This window comes from Zosterops lateralis, assembly GCF_965231275.1.
Source record: "Zosterops lateralis genome assembly, chromosome: 4".
In the NCBI taxonomy this organism is placed as follows: Eukaryota; Metazoa; Chordata; class Aves; order Passeriformes; family Zosteropidae; genus Zosterops; species Zosterops lateralis.
Window position 1 is genome coordinate 24,931,289 of NC_139765.1, and position 23,957 is coordinate 24,955,245.

The 23,957-nt window shown below is 43.2% G+C and overlaps 3 protein-coding genes across 4 annotated transcripts in view; 2 read left to right on the top strand and 1 right to left on the bottom strand.

The window, feature by feature from the left end:
• Window positions 1-3: 3 nt before the first annotated feature.
• On the top strand, window positions 4-17,256 carry XRCC6 (X-ray repair cross complementing 6). 2 transcript variants are annotated; one of them, XM_083858717.1, is made up of 13 exons: window positions 4-137; window positions 247-356; window positions 450-588; window positions 3,507-3,761; window positions 4,607-4,790; window positions 6,129-6,315; window positions 7,547-7,715; window positions 9,785-9,946; window positions 10,828-10,957; window positions 12,032-12,082; window positions 12,455-12,555; window positions 14,097-14,201; window positions 14,955-17,256. In XM_083858717.1, the coding sequence occupies exons 1-13, from the start codon at window positions 44-46 to the stop codon at window positions 15,149-15,151; spliced, it is 1,884 nt and encodes a 627-aa protein (XP_083714843.1). In that variant the 5' UTR covers window positions 4-43; the 3' UTR covers window positions 15,152-17,256. The 2 variants fall into 2 exon arrangements, with proteins under 2 accessions (XP_083714843.1, XP_083714844.1); XM_083858718.1 differs by lacking the exon at window positions 12,032-12,082.
• A 487-nt stretch (window positions 17,257-17,743) lies between these two features.
• SNU13 (small nuclear ribonucleoprotein 13) lies at window positions 17,744-20,212 on the bottom strand. The gene is made up of 3 exons (XM_083858719.1): window positions 20,137-20,212; window positions 19,270-19,390; window positions 17,744-18,692 (listed from the first exon to the last, which is right to left on the bottom strand). The coding sequence occupies exons 1-3, from the start codon at window positions 20,137-20,139 to the stop codon at window positions 18,430-18,432; spliced, it is 387 nt and encodes a 128-aa protein (XP_083714845.1). The 5' UTR covers window positions 20,140-20,212; the 3' UTR covers window positions 17,744-18,429.
• Window positions 20,213-20,802: 590 nt separating this feature from the next.
• The window catches only part of LOC310908338 (coiled-coil domain-containing protein 134-like), a 47,470-nt gene continuing 44,315 nt past the window's right edge, over window positions 20,803-23,957 (top strand). Inside the window, exons 1-2 of the mRNA XM_083859253.1 lie at window positions 20,803-20,895; window positions 23,299-23,349. Coding sequence (XP_083715379.1) covers window positions 23,301-23,349 — 49 coding nt within the window. The 5' untranslated portion in view covers window positions 20,803-20,895; window positions 23,299-23,300. The remainder of the gene's footprint in view (window positions 20,896-23,298; window positions 23,350-23,957) is intronic.

The following is a 23,957-nucleotide window of genomic DNA, read 5'->3' on the forward strand; positions in this document are numbered from 1 at the left end:
GGCGTGTGGGGCGATCCGCCGGAGCCGCTCCGGCAGCGGCGCCATGGCCGGCTGGGGGTCCTTCTACCGGGGCGGGGGGCTGGACGAGGACGGGGAGGAGCAGCAGCAGGAAGAAGAGGAAGGGGCTGAGGCGGTCGGTAAGGGCCCCTCACCCCCTCTCGGAGGGCAGCTCGGGGCCTGCTGCCTGCTTTGGAGGCTCCACGGGCGGAGGGGCCGCTGCTAAAGCTGTTTTCCCCCGTTCCGTAGAGGACCAGAGGTTTTCGGGCCGGGACAGCCTCATCTTCTTGGTGGATGCCTCCAAGGCTATGTTCGAATCCGACGGGAACGGACGGACTCCTTTCGACATGACCATCCAGGTGGCGATGGATAAATTGCTGAAGGCAAGACTTTCGCACTCTCTACTGAAAACTATTGCCTTCTAATTTTGACCTGTGTGCGTTTTTTTTCAGTGCATCCGGAATGTGTATATCAGCAAAATTATCAGCAGTGACAGGGACCTGTTAAGTGTTGTGTTCTATGGTACAGAAAACAACAAGAACTCAGCAGATTTCAAGCACATTTATGTCTTTCAGGAGCTGGACAATCCAGGTAAAGTAGTATGAAGGTTGTGTAAAAAGATGGAGTAAGAAATCAGTGTAGTAGCATTGTCAATAACTAATCTCTCTAAGAGAGCTATTAGAGAAGTTGTTGTTACTTAAATCCACAGTTGATGGTTGTTCTGCTTTAGGGCAAATTTGGGAGGAAACTTCCAAAGGGGTCCCTCCCCCTACTGGTTCGGGAAAAGATTTCCTTGGAGAAAAAGTGGAAAAAAAACCCCTGTTTATTTAACAAAGTATTAATGAGCATAAAAAATGAACAATATTAAACAATAAAACCTCTTGCTATTCTGAAGAGATGGCAAATTCGGAAAGTCCTTTTCATGGGGTGTAGCTCACTCAATCTCTTATCAGTCCCACCTGCACTGGAAAATGCTGCATGCCAGGCCCTGGTGGGCCACAGGTGTGAGCTCCTGGTGCTCTTCTGGGTTTTCAGTCCAGAGCAGGTTTGAACACTTCCGAGAAAAAGAAAAACAGCAGTCCAGGGAACTTCTCTGCCTCAGCTAGCTAAAAAAAACCCAACCTAACTAAAAAGCAAAGGAGAGCTCTCTCCCACTGTCTATGTTGCAGACAGTGAGAGGGTCTGTGAGAGAAAAATGCGGGGGAGCGAGTGCAGTTTCTGAAAACAAACTGGGCACTTCTTCTCTCTCCCTTCACTCTTGGAACCAGACTTAAATGTGCAGAACTTATTCCTGAGCTAAACAGACTAATGGGGATACAATTCAGCATCATAAAGTCACCCCATGAAAGTGGTGGAGATAGATTTAGATATTTATTGACTACTTAGAAACTTCATGAGAGCCTAGCATTTTCTCTTAGAGGTGGTACAGATCCTTTTCTATGCCTTTTCTTATATTTTAATGTGGTGGCTTCACTTGCTGACTGCTAAACCTAAGAGTATCTCAATGGAACTCTTGAATGTCTATCAGAAAAGTGTGTGTCCATGCCATGCTAAGGCACCACAGATGCCAGCTGAGAATATCACAGAATGGCTGAGGTCAGATGGGATATTGGAGGTCATCTTGTCCAGCCCTCCTGCTCATGCAGTGTCAGCTAGAACAGGTGATTCAATATGGTAGCCTGTTTGGGGTGTTCCATCTTTGATTTCTATAATAATTTCTGCAATTCTTGAGTTTTGCTCTTTCTTAAGATTACATACCATCTGCTTGATAACAAGTGCTGGTTGCTGAATTGGAAAGGCAGTAGGAGAAGTGCAAAGAATACATGCTAGTGGTGACAGATTGTCTGACAGTTGAGAGTCTTCTGGGGAATTTTGTCTACAACTTTTAATAGCAGCCTTTATCTCTGAAGACGTTTGATTTTTTTTTTTTTAACCAGGATGTGCAGGTTTAATGACACAGGGGCTTCTCCTGAAAGAATTGTGCCTTGTCCTATTTTCAGAATTTATTAGTGATCTGATAGGACTGCCTTAGGTTCTTCTCCCTTTTCTGGCAGAGAGTGTGTTATCAGTCTTGCTTTTCCATTTTCCTCCTCCTTCTCTGCTTGTCCCTCTCCCATGTTAGAGGCAGTAGCCTCGCCATGTGGATAAAAACAGCGCAGGGGAAAGGTGGGTGGTGTTCTGATGCCTTGTGAGGCTACTTGGAACAGAGGCTAGACAGTGCTAAAGGAATAAAGTAGGTATTTATTAAAGAGGCCTTCAAAGGATACACCTTGGCAGTACAAGAGCCTGGCTGTGGTTCCACCCAAGATGGACACCTGGCCACAAGTCTTCAGACTTCTGTAAGTTTTGGTCAATTTACATACTTGGGTTAATTGTCCAGTTACAGCTTCAGGTTATGTAGTCCCATCCTCCCAGTTTTCACTCCTCAATTTGCTGTTGTTTATACTTTTTGGGCCTGAAGTTGTAACGGTATCCTTGGCTCTCAGGCTGGAAAAGGATTGTTTTGCCTAACTACCCTGTGAAGAGAACTTGCTAACACTTCATATGAAGTTCAGAGTTACATACCAATGCAGTACAGAGCCTCGAAAATATGAAAGCTAAAACTTAAGGCATCCGTTCGAAAGGAACAGATTTGTGTATTTGCTGCCCCTGGAAAGCAGTGGGCTCTGAAAAAGGAAGAGATGCTATAGGTGGTTATTATGGAGTACATAATTATGAACATATGCATTAAAGGACAGACGAGAAGAGGAAAATAAAATAGTCAAGGGAGAGGAAAAGATTTTCAAATGAGATTTTGTAAGTGCTAGAGAGTTCAAGTGAAAGAGGAAAAAGCTCTGCAGAAGGCAGTGGCTGAAAAATGAAAGCTTGTCTCCCATTGTAGAGTAACAGGAGAAAACAGAACCTGCTCTTAGGGAAAAGGAGTCCTAGCTGCATTGAAGTAATCCTCAGAGCTGCAACAAGGCTGTGGACACCTGGCCTGAATGTTGCTGTGTTCTGCATGGTGATCTGTGGGCTTCATCTCTGTGTGGATTCTCTCCGATATGAGGGGCGAGGAAGGAGGAGGAGGAGCTTTTCAACTTCCCAGCATGCTGTAGAGATGCAGGATGCATTTTAGGCTCCTCTCTTTTCTGTGGTGGTGCAGCAGTCTGCCGTGCCTCTGCAGTAGGTGCAGTTTGCTGCCTTTGCTGCTGAGCATTTGGTATTCAGTGGAGAGGGTTTGCAATACTTTGAAATTTGTCTGTTTCCCTTCCCCACAGAAAGAGCTCTCATTGGTGCCAGGGCATTTTGTGTCCTTTTGGCCCTAGCAGGTGCTTTCAGTGGTAACTGGCTTGTGATATTGCAGATGTTAGACCATGCTGGACGGTTTTCTCAGCCAGGTGTTGGAAGGACACTACCACAGAGGTGCTTGGGAACATTCCTTGGTTAGCTGGAAGGGACTTCCAGTGCATACTTAGAAGAGCTCATACTTTCAGTATTTCTAATGCATGTGAATGCTGTTGCCTCTCCAGGTGCAAAGCGTGTTCTAGAGCTGGACCAATACAGGGGAGATGAAGGACAAGCACTTTTCCAGGAGAACTTTGGCCACAACGCTGACTATTCACTGGGTGAAGCCCTCTGGGCCTGCTCAAATCTCTTCAGTGGCATCCGAGTCAGGCTGAGCCACAAGAGGATCATGCTCTTCACCAATGAGGATGATCCTCATGCCAATGACAGTGCCAAAGCCAAGCTTGCCAGGACTAGAGCTGGTGATCTGAGAGACACAGGTCATTATTTCCCCTTTTAATTTTAGACACAATAAACGTGATGAATCTTTGCAGCAGATGTTTACTGCATTGCTAGTTTGTGATGGGACAAAAAGTAAAATCATTGAAACTGAGGAATGTTTCTGAAAGTTTCCACACTAGAAATTTGTTATCTAATCTAAATTAGACCTTATGTTTTCTGATTTGGTATCCAGTAGCTTGCACTTGTTTTCTAGGATCTCTTTCTGGTTTGATAGCATAAATGAGGATGTGAGAGGGCCAAGAAAATAAACTTTTTTTGTTATTGTAGCATTTTTCATGAAGGGAATAATAACAGCAAGTTAACACAAAAACAAAATCAATGGTTCCATTTTGAATTATCTGAAGGACATCAGCCTGAGCTCAGAGAGTAGACAGCATTAGTTCAACTGTGTAGCTGAGGTAACCAGTGTTTTTGGAATTCAGGAGATGTCCTGGATCTAGAAGCTTCCTTAATCCATTAGCCCCAAAACTAAGGGAAATGGGATTTTCTGAACTTGTTACTCCTCCCTATGCCTGAAGTAAGATTATGTTTTACAGGAGCTTATCAGAGCTGTTTCATATTCAATGCTATCCAGATTCTTAATTAGAGAGGAAACATTTTCTCTTCTGCATTGTTTTGACTGAAGTTAAATAATGTGTTTTGCCTCTTGCCCTAGAATCACCCCTTTCTCTAGAATATTGCACATCTTGTACAGATGACAATCTGGAGCTTATTCTTACTTAAATTATTTGTGTAGATAGAGAAATCTGAGAGTGCTGAGATACATGCTGCTGCAAGAAAAAAGCAGCTTTTGATCCTGTCCTATCTCTTCCATTGTTTCTAGGTATCATCTTGGACTTGATGCACTTGAAGAAGCCTGGAGGGTTTGATATCTCTTTATTCTACAGGGATATTATAAATGTAGCAGAGGATGAGGACCTTGGGATCCAACCTAAAGAGTCAGAGAAACTGGAACATCTCATGAAGAAAGTACGAGCAAAGGAGACAAAGAAACGGACTTTAGTCAGGTTTGTGCCTAGTTATGATACATCATTTAGCAGAGGCACCTGATGTTATTTTCAGACTGCAACTCACTTTCCTCTTCAGGAATGATTGGTCTTTGAATGCATCAGTGCTTGCATTCCTCAATCTTAATTCTTTAGTCCAAGATTGGTGTTTCTTCTTTAGTTTCCAAGGATATTTGTGGATGAGAAGAGCTGAGTGGACCTTTTTTTTTCCTGTATGTGTTATCTCCTGTATTAAGCTTGGCCAGAAATTACCATTTGTTTAAAAAAACCCCAAACATAATTGCCAAGTACTTACCTAAAAAGCTGCAAAATAAAAAAATAGTTTATAGTGAAATCTGATTGGAATTAGGCTTTTCTTGCCAATACTAACTTTAAAAAAATAATCTGAATGTGAATGCTAGGTATTTTGGCCTGATATTAAATAGTTATATGTTGCCAGTATGTCTAGGTACTTGGCATGGATTCACACAGCCTGGATATTTCTAATCTCCTACTAGAAGATTAGAGATACTTAAGAAAGATTAAAGGGATCTTGACAAAGTAGATAAAGAGTAGTTTTGGAACCACATGCTCCATAACAGTTGTTTTTTTAGGGAGTGAGTTCATAGCAGAATGATGTGGAAGCACAGTAAGGGAATGAAATTCAAGGCCTAATTTTTTTTTTCCCAATAAATATTTATAAAGTATCCCAACCCAAGCTGTTGTCACTGGCATTCTTGCTCCTGCTCACAGTTTTATTTTCTTTTCTGGGAATGTTCCTCAAGTTTTCTAATAGCTGGGGAGGAACAATCCCATACCAGTGGTACCTTTTGCAAGAGAGTCATTTGTAGTAAGTCACTGTTCTGCTCTTATAGCTTGAATATTACCTCTATTTTTAAACTTTTACGTCCAATTTTTTTCTCTAACATCTGATTTATATGTTTTCTTAAATCTTGGTCTTGTTTGTCTTACTGTATTTTTTGGGGGAGAATTTTGCCTTCTGCCTAAACAGCTATGAGAATTCATAGGCATTACAATAAGCATAATTGGGGTACTGAAATGGGGACTTGTCCTGTGCTCTGTTTGAGCATAGTTGCCCTTCAGTGAAAAAAAGGTCAAAGAAATATGGTAAATTACTTGCGGTTAGATAACTTTTATGACTAGAAATTATGATAGTGCAAGACTATTTTTAGGCAAGTGAGATTATGACTCAAATAATAGTATGTTTCCAAAGAGATATGTGATTTTGGGGAGGAGAACAGGAGAAGGTCAGAGGAAATAACTTACATGAGGAGGTGATTTTCTTCTGCAGTAGTGATTTTTCAGGAATCTCAAGTCTGTATCTCCTTTTTTACATAGGCTAAATCTGCATCTGAGCAACGACGTGGTGCTTTCTGTTGGTGTTTACAACCTTATTCAAAAAGTTTATACACCATATCCAGTGAAGCTTTATCGGGAAACTAATGAACCAGTTAAAACCAAAACAAGGATGTTTAGTGGAAAAACGGGCAGCTTGCTCCTGGCCAGTGACACTAAAAGAGCTCAGGTAACATACTGTAATGTGCCTGCTTTTTCTTGTCTTTGTGATGTGTGAGGGAGATGCCAGTTCCTTTGCTATTTGTTTGTATTGCACTTTCAAGGTGAGATACAGAAATATTTGCATCTGCGTGCACTTGGGGACAGGCTGGTTGTGTTGTGAGCTCTGCAGAGTGAAAGTGGGTTGTTTCCCTGGCCTGACTGTCATGGGAAGCTATAGCTGCTGGTGGAAGTGCTGTCAGGAACACAGGTCATTTCTTTGTGTAAGGCAGAATGAGGTTGTCAGAGCCTGACCTTGTGTGACCTCGTGCCATTGCCACTGCTGTCAACTTTTGATTTGTTAGGAATGAATTCAGTCCATTTTGTTAACCATACAAGTGTGAATCACGGGAGTTGGAGCCGTTTTCCAAACAAAAGGCATGTTACCTTTGGAGTTTTTCATATAAAATTTTCTTTGTTTTGCCTTCCTGCTTGATAGTTTGGCTGATGTAAATTAAATGTCACATGCTGATCAGGCACAGCTTTATTTCAAAACAGGTTACGTAGTTGCTATGTATACTCTCACAAGTGCACTTTGTGTCTTCTTTCATGTTAATAGCTCTTAAAGTTGTTGTCTTATAATTAAGTATTAAGTCTATTTATAGTGGATATTAGTTTCTTGAAATAAAGTATAGGAGATAAACAGAAAGCTGAGCATTAAGCCCTGATGTCTACCTTCAGCAGCTGGACTATAATATGGTTTTGATTTTGTGATGCATGAATGGTGCTACAGAAACATTGTTTCTCAGTCACTCTTTCTGTCGGGAGTAGGCAGCTGACATGCATCTGCTGAAGCAAGTTTACAATTGGACAGGACCTCTAAAAAAGTCTGGTCCAACCTGGCCCAGGGCAAGACTCAGAAAACCAGATCAGGTTGCTCAGGGTTTTTTTGGGACAGCTCTGAAGAACTCCAGAGATGAGATGTGACAGCCTCTCTGTATCAGGGCTTAGCCATTTTCTTAGAAAAGTGCATTTTGCTCTTCTTCAGGTAGAATTTCCCTTGAGATAATGGTCACAGGCTGTCACTTGCCATTTTGGTGTGCACTACTCAGGAGGGTTTACACTGTCTTGTCTATAACCTTCTTTTCAGTAGTGGAGCACAGCAATTGCATCCTCTTCCTGCACTTCCTGCCCTGTCTTGCCGCCTGGTCCCCATTTTTTTTAATGCTGACAGCCCCATCATCTGCTCTTCCCTTGTTTAGACATATGGAAACCGACAGATTGTGCTGGAGAAAGAGGAGACGGAAGAATTAAAACGGTTCAGTTCTCCAGGTTTGTTTCTGATTGGCTTCAAACCACTTTCAAGCCTAAAACAGCACCACCATATCAGGCCCTCCCAGTTCATCTATCCCGAAGAGTCCCTTGTGAGAGGTAAGTAAAGATGGCAAGAGAAGATTTACCACCTTGCATTAGTGTTACCAGCTGATTCTTAGTGTGTTTGAGTGGGGATCATTGAATGTAAAAGCTTTGCCTAACTTAAAAACTTGCTAATGTTAAGAAGAACTGAATTAACTGTTACTGCCCCTCTCAGCTGCAGGTGTTTCTTGTTTTCTTCCATAGCAGAAGAGCCAATTGTGCTTCATGTATATCTATCATAGCAAGTAGCTAATTAAACAATGCGGATGTAGTCACAAAGTACTTGTTTTAGCCATTCATGAAAATGAAGGATCATAGTACCTGACAAGAAGACAAAGATGGTTAAAAAAGCCCAAACAAAACCAACCAATAGCAAAAGAAGAAAAACCTAAACTCCAGACCAGGGGAGATAATTGCTGGTTTTAAGTCGATATCAGCTAGGAGTGGAAACTTGATACTCAGGAAGTATAGTTGAATTAAGAGTGCTTTACAGGCTTGTAAAGAGAGAAGGCAAGGACATTTAGAACTGCTTATTTTTGCCTTTTTGTATGTATACTGTTATAAACGAAATAGCCGGATTAACAATCAAAAACAAATTTTATTTCGCTACAAAGAGCAATCACGGAAAGCCACAATAAAAAGGACAACACCAATCCCGGGATCGGTATTGGGTGAACCTCCGTTCAGCCTCTATCGCACTAAACCTTCCCTGTTCACAAATCTGGCCATTGAGGGGTCAGTTTATATTCAGTCTATTTCCCCTAAGGCAGGGTTCTTTGTCCACTTTTGCTCAGTTGGCATATTCATATGTCTTCTTTTGGGACTTCTGTGCTCTGAAACCGCTTTCTAGGCGGGGTGAGAGCTTGATCAGATTTCCAAGGATTCGGCATTGGGATGCACACTCATGATGACTCTGATTGTCTTATCCCAGGTGCATATCAGGTATCAATCACCCAGGTGCAGCCAAGCCCAGCCCTAGTAACGCCTCATCTCCATCTGCAGCAGTTCTTTTCTGTTGCAAATTTGTATTTCTTCCTCAGAACCACCCCTGCTTCTCAGTTGCAAATCAGCTCTCCCTGGTCGCTGCTTGTGAACCTCCAATTTTAGATTCTTTAATTTCCAAGCACGAATTACTTTATACAGATATTACATATACATACATCTGTTTATCTAGAAATATATCCCAAGCTGCAGTAATAAGAAAAAACTTTTAGCTCCTCCGTCTAGCAGTAGATAAAGAGGCCTGAGTTATGACCAAAGGCTTTGCAGTGTCTGACTAAAGAAGAGCCCTTATGGCTTGCTTCTCTAGTTGCATTTTCCTGTCTCAGCCACTTTACTTGTATGTCAGTCTTTCCCTGACCGCCATGTGTGGTGAAATACATCTGAGGCAAATGCGTGCCTCAGGAAGAGTACTGCAGTCTGAATTCTTAGTGTTAACTTCCACAAAAGGTCTATGATGTACTTTGAAATATCCCCCTGCAGCCTCCTGGGGCTCCTTGGCTAGCTCAAGGGAGCCTTGAGAGGCTTTGGAGGAATATCTCAGGGACAAGACAAAAGATTCCAAAAGAGGCTCTTCCCCTGGGATTATTCCAAGGCGTTTATTCTCGAAGGCTTCCAGGGGGAAAGAGAGCGAACAAGGAAGAACAGGGCTTTTTCTAGTCTGCTCAGGAAAAGATAGCTGGACCTCAGCCAATTAGGTCAAGAAAGGAAGGAAGGGTCAAACTACATGGTTGCAGGCTTCAGGGGTCCTGGGAGAAAAACCATTCCCCAGTGAAATACAACACTGCTTCTGTTGTGATGTCCCACCAAACAGAAACAGACTTTGTAGATAAAATTTCACAGTATTGCATTGCACAGATGGTAGTGATTTCACTTCTTCCACCAGAAGTCTTACTGCTAGTCAGGAGAGGCTCACTAACATTGTCCATTTTGAGTGTTCTCCCTTCTAAAATTTACTTTTTTCCTTCACAATAATGCAAGCATTTTACGGAAGTCACAGGTTTTGAAACTGTAATATCTAAGGTTATATTCCAGAACAAAGAAGGAAAGCTATCAGTCTGACCAATTCACTCTTTCCTTTGCAGGGAGTACAATGCTGTTTAATGCCCTATTGATGAAGTGCTTGGAGAGGGAGATGATGATGCTGTGCAGATATATCCCTCGCTGGAATGTCCCTCCTTGCTTTGTGGCCCTTGTTCCCCAGGAGGAAGAACTGGATGAGCAGAAAGTGCAGATAGCCCCTCCAGGTATGGGAAGAGATGCTGCCTTTCCCTGCATGATCGAATGTAGTCAGTGTAGTGGTGTCCTATATTGAAGGAAAATATTGTTGGTGCTATTCCCCCTTAAAACTGGGGAAAATGCCTTCCAGTTTTGTCAGTGTAAGCATCTGATGTTGAATCTATTTTTAAAGCCCTAGTCACATCAGTGCTTGCTCAGGTATGACCTAACTAGAGTGTTTTCCCTGTCTTCTACCTCATTTTAGCACATTCAAATAACTGATGTAGAAATGAAAAACCTTTGTTTCCTATTTGAAGACTAGACAGAATGTCTTTTCCTGTATTATGTAGTATCCTTGAATCCATTGTATAGTATTAAATAATCTCACGTACAGTGACCCTTATGCCATGTCAGACAAGTGGGGAATGATTAGGGAGCAGACTCCTGCTGTTTTGCCTTTTTTCACCTGTTTAAATGCAAAACATCTTCTGGGAGAATGTAAAGTAGAGAAGTAACACTGCTTGTGTACAAAGTAAAGTATTTCAGAATAATGTGGGCAATAACTTGATTTTGGAACAAATCTTTTTCAAGCTTATACCCAGTAAGATGTGGGAGAGGTAGACTAGTTGATGTCCTACATAAAAAATAAGTCACTGGTATCCAACTCTTAGTGATGAATTTAGTCTCAATGTCTTTCACAAAGCCATTAGTGGTGTTGGTTACAAACATTGAGATTGAGTGTCATCCTGTGGGCACTTGGAAGTATTACGGATTGCTGTTGTTAACAACAAAACAGGTAGGTAGTTTGGAATCATCAGACTTGGATAATAACCATCTTGGTTTTTCCAAAAATTTATTTTGAGACCATGCTTCTGTGTAACTGTTGTCTTCCTCCTTCTCTTCTGTATAGGTTTCCACATGATTTTTCTGCCCTACGCAGATGACAAACGTAATGTTGATTTTACAGAAAATATGCCAGCCAGCCAAGAGCAGGTAGACAAAATGAAGGAAATAATTCAGAAGCTGCGGTTCAAATACAGGTACCTGGAGATAAGTAGGGTGCAGGGGTGCTGGGGGTTAGATTTGTCTCTTTTTTACTTACAGAAATTTTTTCCCATCAGTTGCTACTAAACTAGCTACTGGGTACTTACAGGTACTTAAGCAGAACAAAGGGGCCGATGGAGAGGAGTTGTAGTACCTGGCTACACTTCTTTGGATCTCTGGGAATTTCTCTGGGAGGTGGAGATAGTGCGAGTTTTGGGGGCAGGTAAAGACAGGGCTGGGGGCATCAGAGAGAGGATGGCCAGGCTGCTGCTTGCTGTGGGAGAAGTTCACTGTCACCACCAAGTCCTTTCCTGGGAAGTCAACCATCAATTCGTGTGCCCCGGAATTCTGAGCTCACCTCCTCCTGCCCTGCTGGGCCGGCCCCATCCTGCCGCTGCTGCTTCTTTGGCACTGCTCTTTTTGCTCCTCTATAGCCCCACACTCCCCCTGCTCTGCCGGGACATCCCTGATTTCCAGCTACCACTGGTAGCTGGTAGCTTCTAATATATCTCATCCACCAGCCCGGGATTTTCCACCTTGGTGCTCTCAGAGTCCCCCAGGGGCACCGAGATCAGACTGCCCTGGGCTTTGTTTCACAAAGTCCTTCGAGGTTCCTGGTTCTGTTTATTATTAATGCTGTAGTCGTTGTTGGTTTGCCTTGTAATACATACTAGTAAAGAAATGTTATTCCTATCCCCATACCTCTGCCTGAAAGCCCCTTTAATTTTCTAAATTATAATAATTTGGAGGGAGGAGATTTGAATTCTCCATTCCGAAGGAAGCCCTGCCCCTCCCTAGCAGGCATCTGTCTTTCCAACTAAGGCAAGGGGGTGGCGTGGGGAAGAAAGAGCAACCATTGCTTGCTCTGTTGCACACATTGTTCAGCTGTGGTATTCCTGAGATGAGATTTTGATGTATTTTGATAGAAATTGCTTCGCTTTGCAGTAGCTTTGTCCAAACTTTATTCTTAATCTTTCTGGATGCCCAGGCACCACAATGCTTTGTGTAGCATGTTCTGGAGTTCTTCATAGAATTGCTCTTGTTCTCTGGGCTGTTGTCATTTGTTGCAGAGATACCACATTTTATTGCAGTTCTGCCACTCTACAGCAGATCAGACCCAGGTAATTTAAATTAGAGCACTTTAGAAAGAGGAATTGGGCTTTTTTTCATTATAGCTAGGATAAATGTTATGAAGTACTTTAGTGGGAGATTTTTTTCTCTAGATATATGGAAGTCACCATAACTGTTATTAAAGTATAATGCCACTATCTCCTTTTGCCTCATACAACTTTCACACAGCATTCTTATGTGGTTGATACATGACAGAATAGTGATTGAGCAGGTAAATTGAAAAGAGAAAAGCAGTTCTGATGCGATGGATTGCTGTGTGGGAAAGAGGGAAGTTTTATTTTGAAATAAGTTGGTGGTAGATCTTAAGTGTTTTGTCTGTCTTCTTGGCAGCATGCATTGACATTTTGGGGGTTTCTTGACAGGCCTGACAGCTTTGAGAACCCAGTTTTGCAGCAGCACTTCAGGAATTTGGAGGCTTTGGCGCTGGATATGGTGGAACCAGAACAAGCTGAGGATTTTACAAGTGAGAACTGTTGGTAGATGTGAAGGGAGGCAGCGTAGGGGACTTGTGACTTTGTTAGAAGTCACATATGTTCTACTACAAACCCAAATGTAGAAATATTTCAGTTGTGTGCAGTTTCACTATGTAGAATTCTGGTTGTGTTAATTCTGAAATACTGAAACTTTATTTTCTATTGCTGTGACTTTATGGTAAAAAAAAATTGCTCACTTTACCATCCAAAATTAAAATTTAATCACTTTTTTCCTATGGTGAGAAATGTTTTCTCTGAACATTTCTCTCTTCAAGATTCTCATTAATATTTCAGTCTGATAAATGGATCAAATGAAGAGAATTATTGTGCTGGGGGCAGTGCTGCCACCTAGTGACTGGGAGAATTTAAATGTAAGTGTCTTGACAGAGTGGGTCAGGAGGGAAGGGACCACAGGGTGTTATCTGGTCCGACCTCCCTGCTCAAGCAGGGTTATCCTACAGCACATTGCACAGGGTTAGTTCCAGGTATTTCTTCAATTATTTCTCCAGTGAAGGATCCTCTACAACCTCTGTGGGTGACCTGTTTCAATGCTCAGTCACCTTCCCAGTAAAGTTCGTCCTCATGTTCAGATGGCTTTTCCTGTGCTTCAGTTTCTGCTCATTGCTTCTTGTCCTGTTGCTTGGCACCACCAGGAGCCTGGAACTATGCTCTTGACGGAGCACAGTCCTTCAGATACTTGGATGCATTGATGAGGTTCCCCTCTCAGTCATCTCTTCTGGAGGCTGAACAGGCCCAGTTCCTTCAGACTTTCCTCATAAGGAAGATGTTCCAGTCCATTAATCATATTTGTTGTTCTCTGCTGGACCCCTTCCAGGAGCTCCATGTCTCTTTTGTACTGGGGAGCCCAGAACTGGATGCAGTATTCCAGATGTCCAAACTCTTGATATTACCAAGAGCTGTAAATTTCTCATTTGGGAGTATCATAATATAAGTATTTGCATTTTTGCATGCTTACAGGACACTAGTTATTACAGAAGCACAGTTGCGTCTGGTGATATTAGTGAAAAACAGTCAGACTGGTTAGCACCAATGCAGCTTTAAGAAGCACGTGTTCTTTATTCTAGTGCTGGATGCATAAGGGGTATCTCCACCAAAATCATGCATCTCTAGTACAGAAAAAGCTGTTTATGTAGGTTTTCCCAGAAGAAACATACATGTTGTAATCATTTCTCCAAAACAATTAACGTGTTAGTTCCCCTTTGTGCACACGTTCTTCAGTCGCGGGAGTCTGTCTGTGGCCGTAGACCCTAAAGTTACAACTGAGTGCTTGACCTCATACCTAGGCATACCTAAGCTGGTTCATATTTTCTGAGTCCCTTCTTGGTGAATGTTTAATGTGATCCTACAAAGCAAAGTGTTGTGTGGTTCCATACACTAATGGCTTTGTAGAATGAGCATTGTATTTTTCCCCATCAGATGAGCCAGTAGTTCATCTGGCAACAGGGATGGCCTTGTAGACGTTCTTGTGATCACACTATTTCTGAGAGGGCAAATCTTTATCTTTTGCCAGTGCCAAAGTCTGAACAGATGAGCCACAGGCTGGGCAACCTGGTGGATGAGTTTAAGCAGCTGGTTTATCCCCCTGGCTGCAATCCTGATGTAATGCAGAAACAAGGTAAGTAATGGTGGTGCAGGCACAAAATAATGTCTGTTGTGAAGCCTCTGTTTTCAGTTAGTCTCATAGTTTAAAGAAGCTGCTTGTGCAACAACTCTGCCAATCTCTACAATGAAGTATTATATCCAGTGTTGATTCTTAGAGAGTAGAGAATATTGTGGTATTCAGTTGGAGAGTTGCTCAAGTGACAAACGGCACAGTGAAGTACAGGAAGTAACATGGGTAAATGACTGCAGAATATGTGTATATAATTTTAGCAACTGTCTGTTTTACAACAGAATAGTAAAAGCATTCATGCTTTCAGTTTGTGTTGATGAGGGACCAGACTTTTATGCATGGGCTGTTCAGTGAGTTCAAGATGAGCATCTTAAGGGTTAAATGTGTAAGTAATGCTGAAGTCCATGTGTAATTTGGGAGCCTCTATGAAAGGCTGCATAATGTGAATGTCAGCTGAGTTCTCTGTGGAATCATTGCATTCTGCTGTCTCAGCAAGAATCCCTTTAAAATTTCATTTGGAGGGTGACGTTTTCATTAGAACACAAAGTTTCATATTTCAGTTAAGATCACTCCTATCAATGAAATACTGCATGACTTACATATTGACACCTGTTTCTTAAAAGAAAACATGCAAACTAGGTCTGTGAGTGTGTGTTTGTAAAGCACCATGTGCTAATGTCAGTTAACTATGGTATGTATAAGAAACATTGATGTCTAATTTTTAAAATCTTTGTGATCTAAAATGTATCTTTCTAGCTTCTGGTGGTCAAACTGAGAAGAGGCCCAAGATAGAAGTCTCAAAAGATGAGCTGAGGAGTCATGTGCAGAAGGGCACTCTGGGCAAGCTCACCGTACTTACCCTGAAGGATGCATGTAGGTTTTTGGGGTTGAGGTGTGGAAGCAAGAAGCAAGAGCTCATGGATGCTTTAACTGGATACTTTAATGAGTGCTAAGCTGAAGAGGAAGGCCCTGGTTTACTTCTGTCTACTTAGAATTTTGATTGTCTTATGTGGGTGCTGTATCTGTTTAATCTTGCTATGAAAGAGACAGCAACTAAATGTTGCTCTGTCTAGCAGTGGAGAAACTTTCTACTTAGTTGTGAAACATCTCTGCAAAGTTGGATTCTGTTGACAGTAGCTAAAGGCAGAACTAAATTCACTGTGAACTCAGGTCACCCACTGCACATGGACAGAGTTGTGCCTTGCTAGTTCCTTAATGAAGTTAGACCTTATCCTTTGCAACATTGACTGTGCTGTCTCTGCATCATAAAGACAGCAGAACTCACTTCAGAGTAAGAAAACACAATGATCTGTGCTAATGGCACCACATAAATTCAAGCAGCAGGTTGAGTCTGTGTCCTAACAGAGGGTATAAATATGTATTACTCTCCAAAACAGCCAGTATCAGTACTAATAGTCAAATTGGGTTTTTGTCCACCATCACAATTACAAGTATCAGCAGATCTTAAAAGAAAAAAAAAACATTACTGGAAAGCAGTATCCAGTCCCTTGGGAAAAAAGCTGGTATTTAACAAATCCGCACACACAGATCTTCAATTTTTAAATAGTAATAGCAAATGTTGGTTTAAAAATGGAAAACAAATTGTGTTCCCCAGAAGGCTGCAAACATTTATCCCAATTAAATTACTGAGATGGCATAGAGCTTTTCCACCTCTCTAAATGAATATGAGTCAGACTATTGTGCAAGCTTCTGTACTCAAATCTGTGCTTTAAAAATAGAAGATTAGCAGGTTTTTGAGAGAGCCCTTGTTATGTACAGTATTCAGTATTTTTACTTTTTTTAGTCATGCTTATGAAGGCTACAGCTGGATGTTTTGGGTTTTAGACTTCCATCCCTGGCATACCCCACCTGTCTTGCAGTGCAAGATGACTAAAATCAATGAACAGTTATTGCTCTTGCTTTAGGAAATTACTAATTCTTTAGTGAAACTCTTAACTTTCTATAGGACACAAACATGGGATACCTGAGGTGTCCATTTTGGTCTGCAGTGGTTTTTGTGCCCAGAGATTCCCACGTGTGGCTCACAAACTGTCCTGTGACCAGTGTGTAGTGTGGCACATGTAGTAGAGCCAGCTGTGACCACCCTTCTGGCTGTACTGTACTGTTCTAGCTGTGCCAGCATGCTGCTCACTTCTGCCTCCACAATCCTCCAGAGCAGCTAGCCTGCATTCAGCTCTGCTGTACTGAATCTACTGTTACACTTCCAATAAACCTGGATTAGTTATTTTTAATTAAGATTGCCTAAGCACTCAGTTTATTTTGCCCTTGGGCAAAGAAGTTACTGTAAATGCTTGTCTAAGCAAGGCTTGGAGAGTGTAATAGTGAGACTGTCCCGTCTGTAATTCTGTGAATTGAATTCTGCAAATACCCTTGTTACCATGTCTCTTGGCTTGCTAACCCTCAGGCACACTATGTTCCAAGCTTTGAATGATTGTGGCATGTTTGTTCTAGGTTATTAGATCTGCCTCCTGGTTTTTGTAGTTGTTGTGGTTTGTTTGTTTGTTTGTTTGTTTTGTTTTGTTTGTTTGTTTTTTAATAGCAGGCTATCACATGAAGCAGAAGTTTGAAAAGGGATGGCGATGGAGTGCTTCAGAGCAGAAAGAGTTTTACTTGCTCCAGTATCTTTTTATTTCTGCTCCTTGTGTGTGTTCTCTTACATTAGCTCTCTTGGTACAAAGTTGTAGTTCTAAACACAACTAGCTCAACAATTGGCATCAGGGAACAGGAACCATTCTAAACTTCATACAAATAAAAGGATTCTGAAGTATTTCAATATCAAGTTCATCTCAGCAAGGATTACTATTATCAGCTATTTACAAAAATGTACAGACATGACGTCTTCAGTCTTTCATGAGCTGACTTCAGCTGCTTGGGGTGTACTTACTAAAGCTATGAAGTTAGTGCCTCTGTGGAAACATTACAGGAAAATTTATTTTCCATTCTGCTATTGCACCTAATGGACTTTCCACACTATTTTGATTTGGCATTCTGCAATAGATAAGAGGTTTGATATTCCAATACAGGAGTGTAAACTTTTCTGATCAGAGCAGAAGTGGATTTATTATACAATATGCATTTAACTAAAACTAGGTCCATAAAACCACCACTAATCCAGACTGCTGTTGGTGCTCCATGCTGCTTTTCCAGGACATAAGATGATACAGCATTCTCTTCTTGAGACACATATTAATTTATCCAAAATTTACTTTTCTTTTTCCTTGGCCATGACTTAAAAGGGTTCATCTTCAGTCAGGTGACTACATTGCAGTAGCTAAAAAGCATTGCAGTTTTTAAAATTAACCAGGTGTAGGGTACTCATCTGCCACAACAGGCTGCTCTGTGCCATGTCTTTTGTACTTGACTTCCCTAGGAAGCCCAGCCTCAGTGGTAACAGTCCATACAAAGAAAACTGATGGAGTACAAATTACTGCATTGCAATAGCCTTTAGGCAACCCGTGAGCAGCTTAGCTTTACAAGCAGAAACACTCCAGTTAGTTGCAAATACTTCACTAAGAGAATGACAATTCTATTTAGCTTTGCAGCATTTTTATTTTTTCTTAAAAAGTCAGTATTTAAAAATAATCAACAGAGTTCCCCTTGTGTACTGCCATAAGACTTCTGCTCCCTGTGCATCTCTTACAGAAGTCTCTTGTCTGGGTTCAAGAACATGGGCTGTGCTATGCACTGATCTTGGCTCCAGCTGCTGCTACATAGTAGCTGCTGCCTGCCTTATACCTGCCTGTGCTGCTCCATCACTTTTTGACTCCAGCAGCCTGAACATAGGGAACTTTTTCCTCAGTAGCCTAAACCATTTAGAAATGCAGCGTTACTCACACCTGCTGGAGGCTGAAGCTTAGCAGAAATATTGCAACACAGAGAAAGCTGACAGGTGGATTAAAAAAGCCCCGAGCAGCAGACAGGAAGACAAGGGGGGGGACTATTTTTCTGTCCTTTTAAACATAAAACAGGAAACACAGTTGTACAGTCACTTTTCAAGAAAAAATACAATGAGAATGAATGTGTTGGGAGTGGAATAATAGAAAAGTGGGGGGATATGAGGCAGAAACACTAAGAATTAAGCCATTATTAAACAAAAATGTGGCATTTTGAAATGAAACATTGATACAAAAATTATCATCTCAACTGAAGCGAAACATTAATTTCCCCTAATTTGCACTTTTCTATTTCACACGCACACACTCATGGGCACTTAGACCAACAGTCTTTCTATAGCTTGCTGTACAGACTGGATCTGAGGCTTTAGCTGTGATCCCTCCTTGATGGTGATGGAGCAGGCAATGACAGGCCGGGAGACACCGCACGCCCGGCCCAGGGCTTGCTTGGAGCGCACAAACACATAAGGTACGTTCTTGTCCTCGCAGAGAAGAGGGAGGTGCAAGATGATTTCCAAGGGCTCTGCATCTGCTGCCATCACAATGAACTCTGCTATCCCTCTGTTCAATGTTTTGGTGGCTGTAAAAGAAACTAGAGAGTCAGCCTAGGTCTTTCTGGAAAGCACATCTAATGTAAAACAACTTCAGGAGATGTTGAAAGTGGCATCAGTAGGAAGATGATCTAGTGCATGAGACATGGGTTCTAAGAGATTACTGAGTTTCTATCCTTAGGGATTGTGGTTTTTTTACAAGTTTGACTAGGTGAAGCCCCAAGAAACTGTGAAGGAAGCCACTATGTGAGCAGGTTGCACTAGAGGTACCTTCAAACCCAAATCTTTCATGGTTCTGAACTGGTTAGGCATGTGGTAATCCCAGTGCCATACCACTGCATGCATGATTACAAACCATGCACCAGGAACACAATTTGGGAATCCACCAGAACTGCATGTAAACGTCGAAAAGATTACAGCGTAGTTCTGTCCCTGAATATTGCTAAAGCAACCTTGAAGGAGGAGAAAGAAGACACGCATCCACAATAACCAGATCTACATAAAATGAGTGACTGACAGCTACAGAGAAAAGACAATCTCTACCCATAGCATCTCACAAAATCCTTGTTATGACTTGTAGCACACTTTTCAACATACAAGTCTCACCTTCATTGGCTCCCTTGCGTAGCTGCTTATAGTTGCAGGATTGCTGGACAAGATCCAGCAGTGTTTTGGTGAGCTGTGCATCAGCCAGTGGGTAAGCTTTGGGATTCACTTCCGCCTCACTCTAAAAGAAAAAGTAGAGAATATTACAATAGGAGCAAAGGAGGCTTTGGTTCCATGAACACTGTGCAGGCATCATGTCCACCACATACATTCATTGCTGGAGTCGTGTCTCATCTGCCCTGCCCATACAGAAGAAACGCCATTGCATTTTACTTCTAAAAAAGAGTAAGAATTCTCATTGTGTCAAAGAAAGGGGAAAAGTAAGAAAGATATGCTTTACATCAAAGTAAAGAGTGTATCTACCCACAATCTACACCCTACAAACCAGCAGCAGTGCACTTATGGGCCAGTCTTCAGGCGTTTTATGCCACAAAGTCTACACAAAATGAAGCACTTCAGTGCACATTAACAGACTAACAAAAATTTTGAAGAAATCACCAGAAGGGCACACATCGGAGTTGTTTCTGCAAACCACAAGTAGCTTCTGAACGTCAAAATGGGCAGCGGGGTGGCACAGCAGCGAGGTCACCCAGCAGTGTTAGCGAGCGGCGCCGGCGGAACCGCGGTGTCCGGCTCCCAGCACGGCACGGGGGTGACCGCAGACACCGAGCCCCCCGTTCCCGGCTGGGCCTCCTGCCCGCCCCGGGCCGCGCCCCTGCCCGCCCGCACGGCTCCACGTGCTGCCCGCCCAGCGGCCGGAGGGGCCTCCCTCTCACCCGGGCCCTCCGGGTGAACAGGGGGACGAAGAGAAGAAGGAAGAGCAGGAGAAGAAGGAGGAAGAGGAGGCCGGGGCCCGACGCCACTCACCATGGCCACGGCGCGGTCGCTGCTGTCGGCCTGAGCGCGCTGCAAGGGAAGAGGCGGGAGCGCGGCTGCCGGAAGGGGGGCGGTTCCGGGGGCGGTTCCGGGGCGGTTCCGGGGGCGGTTCCGGGGGCGGTTCCGGGGCGGTTCCGGGGGCGGTTCCGGGGCGGTCCCGGGGCGGTTCCGGGGCGGTCCCGGGGCACTCCCGGGGCGGAGCCGTCGTTCCCGCGGTGGGCGGCGGCGCAGGGCGGTCTCGGCGAGGGCCGATGGCGGCGGGCTCTGCGGGGCCGTGCGGCGATCACGGGCCTCGCTGGGCGCTGCCGCTCCACCCGCCGCTCTGCCTCGCCTGCGCCGTGGAGACTCTCGGCGACGGCGGCGCCTCGGTGGGCAGAGCTGCCCCGCCGGCCCTCCTCGTGTGCGGCCCGGCTGCCGCGCCCCTTTCCCCGCTCCCCACCGTGCCCGCCCCGCCGGCTGGGCTCCGCTCCTCGGCGCTCCCTTTGGGGCCGGGCCGGGCCGGGTGGGCCGGGGCCAGCCCTGTCACCTTCAGCCCCCGGGCCCCGGTGCCCCTTTTCCCCTCAGGGGGGTGCGGGCAGCGCGGGGGTCGGGCCCGAGGCCTGACGGGCTGCTGTGTTTGATTGTAGCTGGTGCGCAAGAAGCACGTCCTGTCCCGTCTCCAGGATGCCCTGGCCTGGCAGGCGCTGGCAGCCGTCCAGCTGCTGGCACCCGACGAGAGGGTGTGCGTGCATTTGATAGCAACTCTCTTCGGTAAGAGCTCTGCCGAGGCCTGGTGCAGCACCTGGGAGGAGGCAGTTGCCTTTTGTTGAATACACGTGAAGCTTCCCCACACTTGAAGCCAGAGAAAAAAGCAAAAGAATATTGAGGTGCCTGCCTCCATACTCCACCGTTCTGTTGAGTGTGTAATTACTCTCTGCAGAAAACTGCCTGTCACTGATTTAGAATAGGTTAATTAATTTTCTCGTTCCCCAAGGTGCAAGATTGGCATGTTTATAAAGCTCTTGCAGTTTTCTCGATGTATCTGTAGAGTTCTGGAGAACGGGGAGTGCCTGGCATTTTACTCTTTCCTGAATGCCCTCCATTCTGGTCTCATGTCTCTGGAGTTATATGAACATTCATACAGAAACCAAAGTGTGAGCTTAGAAACGTGTTGCAGGATTTGATTTCAAATGTGTAAATCACAAATATGTGTAGTGGATTTTTTTTCACCACCACTTTACATTTGTAGAAAAATTTGTTGCTGTAAAACTAAAACCTTCTGCTTTCTGGTGAGTCAGCCTCAGCAAAATAGTGTTTGGCAGGATGTCAGAAAGTGTCTTTCTAGCAGGTCTCTGTGATCTTGAACTTCTCTTACTGGTCTCTGTTTGCACAGCAGGGAGATCTCTTTGAAACATCTAAAATCTGGGTGAAAAAGAACTAATGGTCTAAATGAGGGAACAGTAAAACTGGAAGGGAAAGGTGGAGGGTAGAAATAAGAGTGCTTTCAAAGAGCAGATATACCAGATTCCTTTCATTCCACCATCTCATCTGCACATCCCGGATAATTCTTGTTCTTTGGGGAAAATTAACCTTAAAGACCCTGTCCCTGCCTTGACACACTGAATAGTTCAAACAGTTGATTTGTGTTGTGCATGTTTTGGAAGCAGTTTTGTTAGAAACAAAACTTTGTGCAGTTTTCATTCTCTCTCTCTCTTTTTTTTTTTTTTTTTTTAGTAGTGTGTGCACACGTAATCCTTCAGAGTAGTGGAAAGAGTGGTGATTGTGGCCAATTCAACCCTACACTATATGGCCCTAACACAAAATACCCTAGGAGACAGGGATGCTGTGCTTGCACTTCAGTGCTCTTGTCTGCTTTAATAATTCTCTGAGAATTGTCTTTACGATTGGGTGGTTTGAGGACACCTTTGAGTTTTACTCTACGTGGTGTAACTCTTAGAGCAGTTGGAATCCTGGTCTAAGCTTGGGGCTACAAATAATGGCGTGTTCATTTTCAATAGAGCTTGGATGAACTAATTTCTGTTTGGTGCAAAAATGTGTAAGAGGGAATGTAAGAGGGACCCCCAAAGTTTGAGCAGTGCTTTGGAGAGAGTATTAATGGTGCATTCAGGAAAATACCTTTGGAGAGAGAATATTGGAATAAGCACAGGAAGAAGAAAGGGGGTTTAGAGAGGTGAAGTGTAGAATGTTATGTACGAGGTTGTGTATTTCAGATAAGCCTGAATTTCATGCAGCTAATATTGTAATGTTTGATAATGCTGTATACAAATCTTTTCTAGAGTTACTAAGGATTGGGCAGATGAGGCAGGAAATAAGTAATTTCTTCACCTGCCATAACATTGCTTTAGTTGATCAAAATTCTGTGAGATCATGGAGCCTTCAGAGGGGAGGTAGTTTGATTTGATACATTGAAACAAGTGATTTAGTGTGGCAGAAGTGAGGATCCAAACCATGTGCCTGATGCTACAGGTCGAAAGGGGCTGGGAGGTAGAATTTCTTGTCTGCTGGGGTGTAGTAGAGTGAGACAGTGGTTTATTTTAATATATCAAATTTTATGTTCTCATTGTAAAATCAACTTGTTGAAGTGATGCCTTCAGGTTCAATTTGATGCCTTCGGGTTCAATTTAATGTTGGAATAGTTTCCAGATGAATTAAACCTGGTGTTTTAATTTAAACGGGATTTGGTTTCAGGTTTTTCAGTACTGTGGAGGGAGAAGACTGTTCATAGTAACTGATAAGAATGGAGGACACAAAGGACAAAACTCACAGCTGGGCTTTGACTTTCCATCATTCTAGGATGTTGTTTCAGATGTGTAATACTGGATACACACAGTGAGGTGTGGTGGTGGCAGCAGTTACATATTCCCTGACATAGGTGGAGCCATTGACTTCAACTCTAAAACACATGAAAATTTCACAAGAGAGTCGAGTGTCTCATGTCCCTGTGTCCTGCTCATGGAGGCACATTTTGCGATTTTCCCAGAGAGTATCCACCCTTGCCTGACAAAATCAGGCTGATGTCATGTGAAGCAGGGAAAACATACCAGTTCTGGAAAAAAAAAATAAAAAATCAGCTCTTTTTAACAAGAAGGAATTACTGCACTGGTGATCAGAAGCAGGAATGAGTTCCATGACCTGTTGTGGTTTTTCTTGTAGGGATGTTGCATTCTGTGGAAGAGAGCAGTGCCCTGAACCTATCAGTTGAAGGTGAGAGACAAATGCCATATCTCAATTACTGGCAGTTCGTGAAGGGGAGAATCTGTCTGGTCTGATACCTATAGTGAGATGCTCAGCTTCGACACAGCTTCAGTGGAGAAGACCATATATATCCATGCAACAAAAATGAGTGGTCTGCCCCAATATTGGGGGGCAGGGGAGTGTGTGTATGTTTAAATATTTAATATTTCTCTCACAGGTTTTGTGTGTGTCATGAATTCAAATGGGTAACGGTGCCTCAACTTTGGCATCTTTGGACCTGTGGTTTCCTCAGATACTTTGACCAAATAGTCAAAGCAAATGGAAATCTATGAGATCTACTGCTTTCTCCTCAGGAGTTCAGGGTATTTGTGATTTAGCTGTACAAGCTGTAGATTCCTCTTTGTGAGCAGTCCCTCATTTGAAAACTGAAGGAAACATCTGCAGGGCTAACAAAGGAATCTCTGCAGTCCAGTTAACTCTGGGCACCTCTGCTGAGTCTAGTGATATCAGCAGTGCAATGATGCATTTCGTGTCCAGCCATGAAAAGTAAAATGACAAACTTCTTCCAGAGGGATTTAAGTTTTCAGACACTTGCTTGAAATGGGGTTGAAAAATAG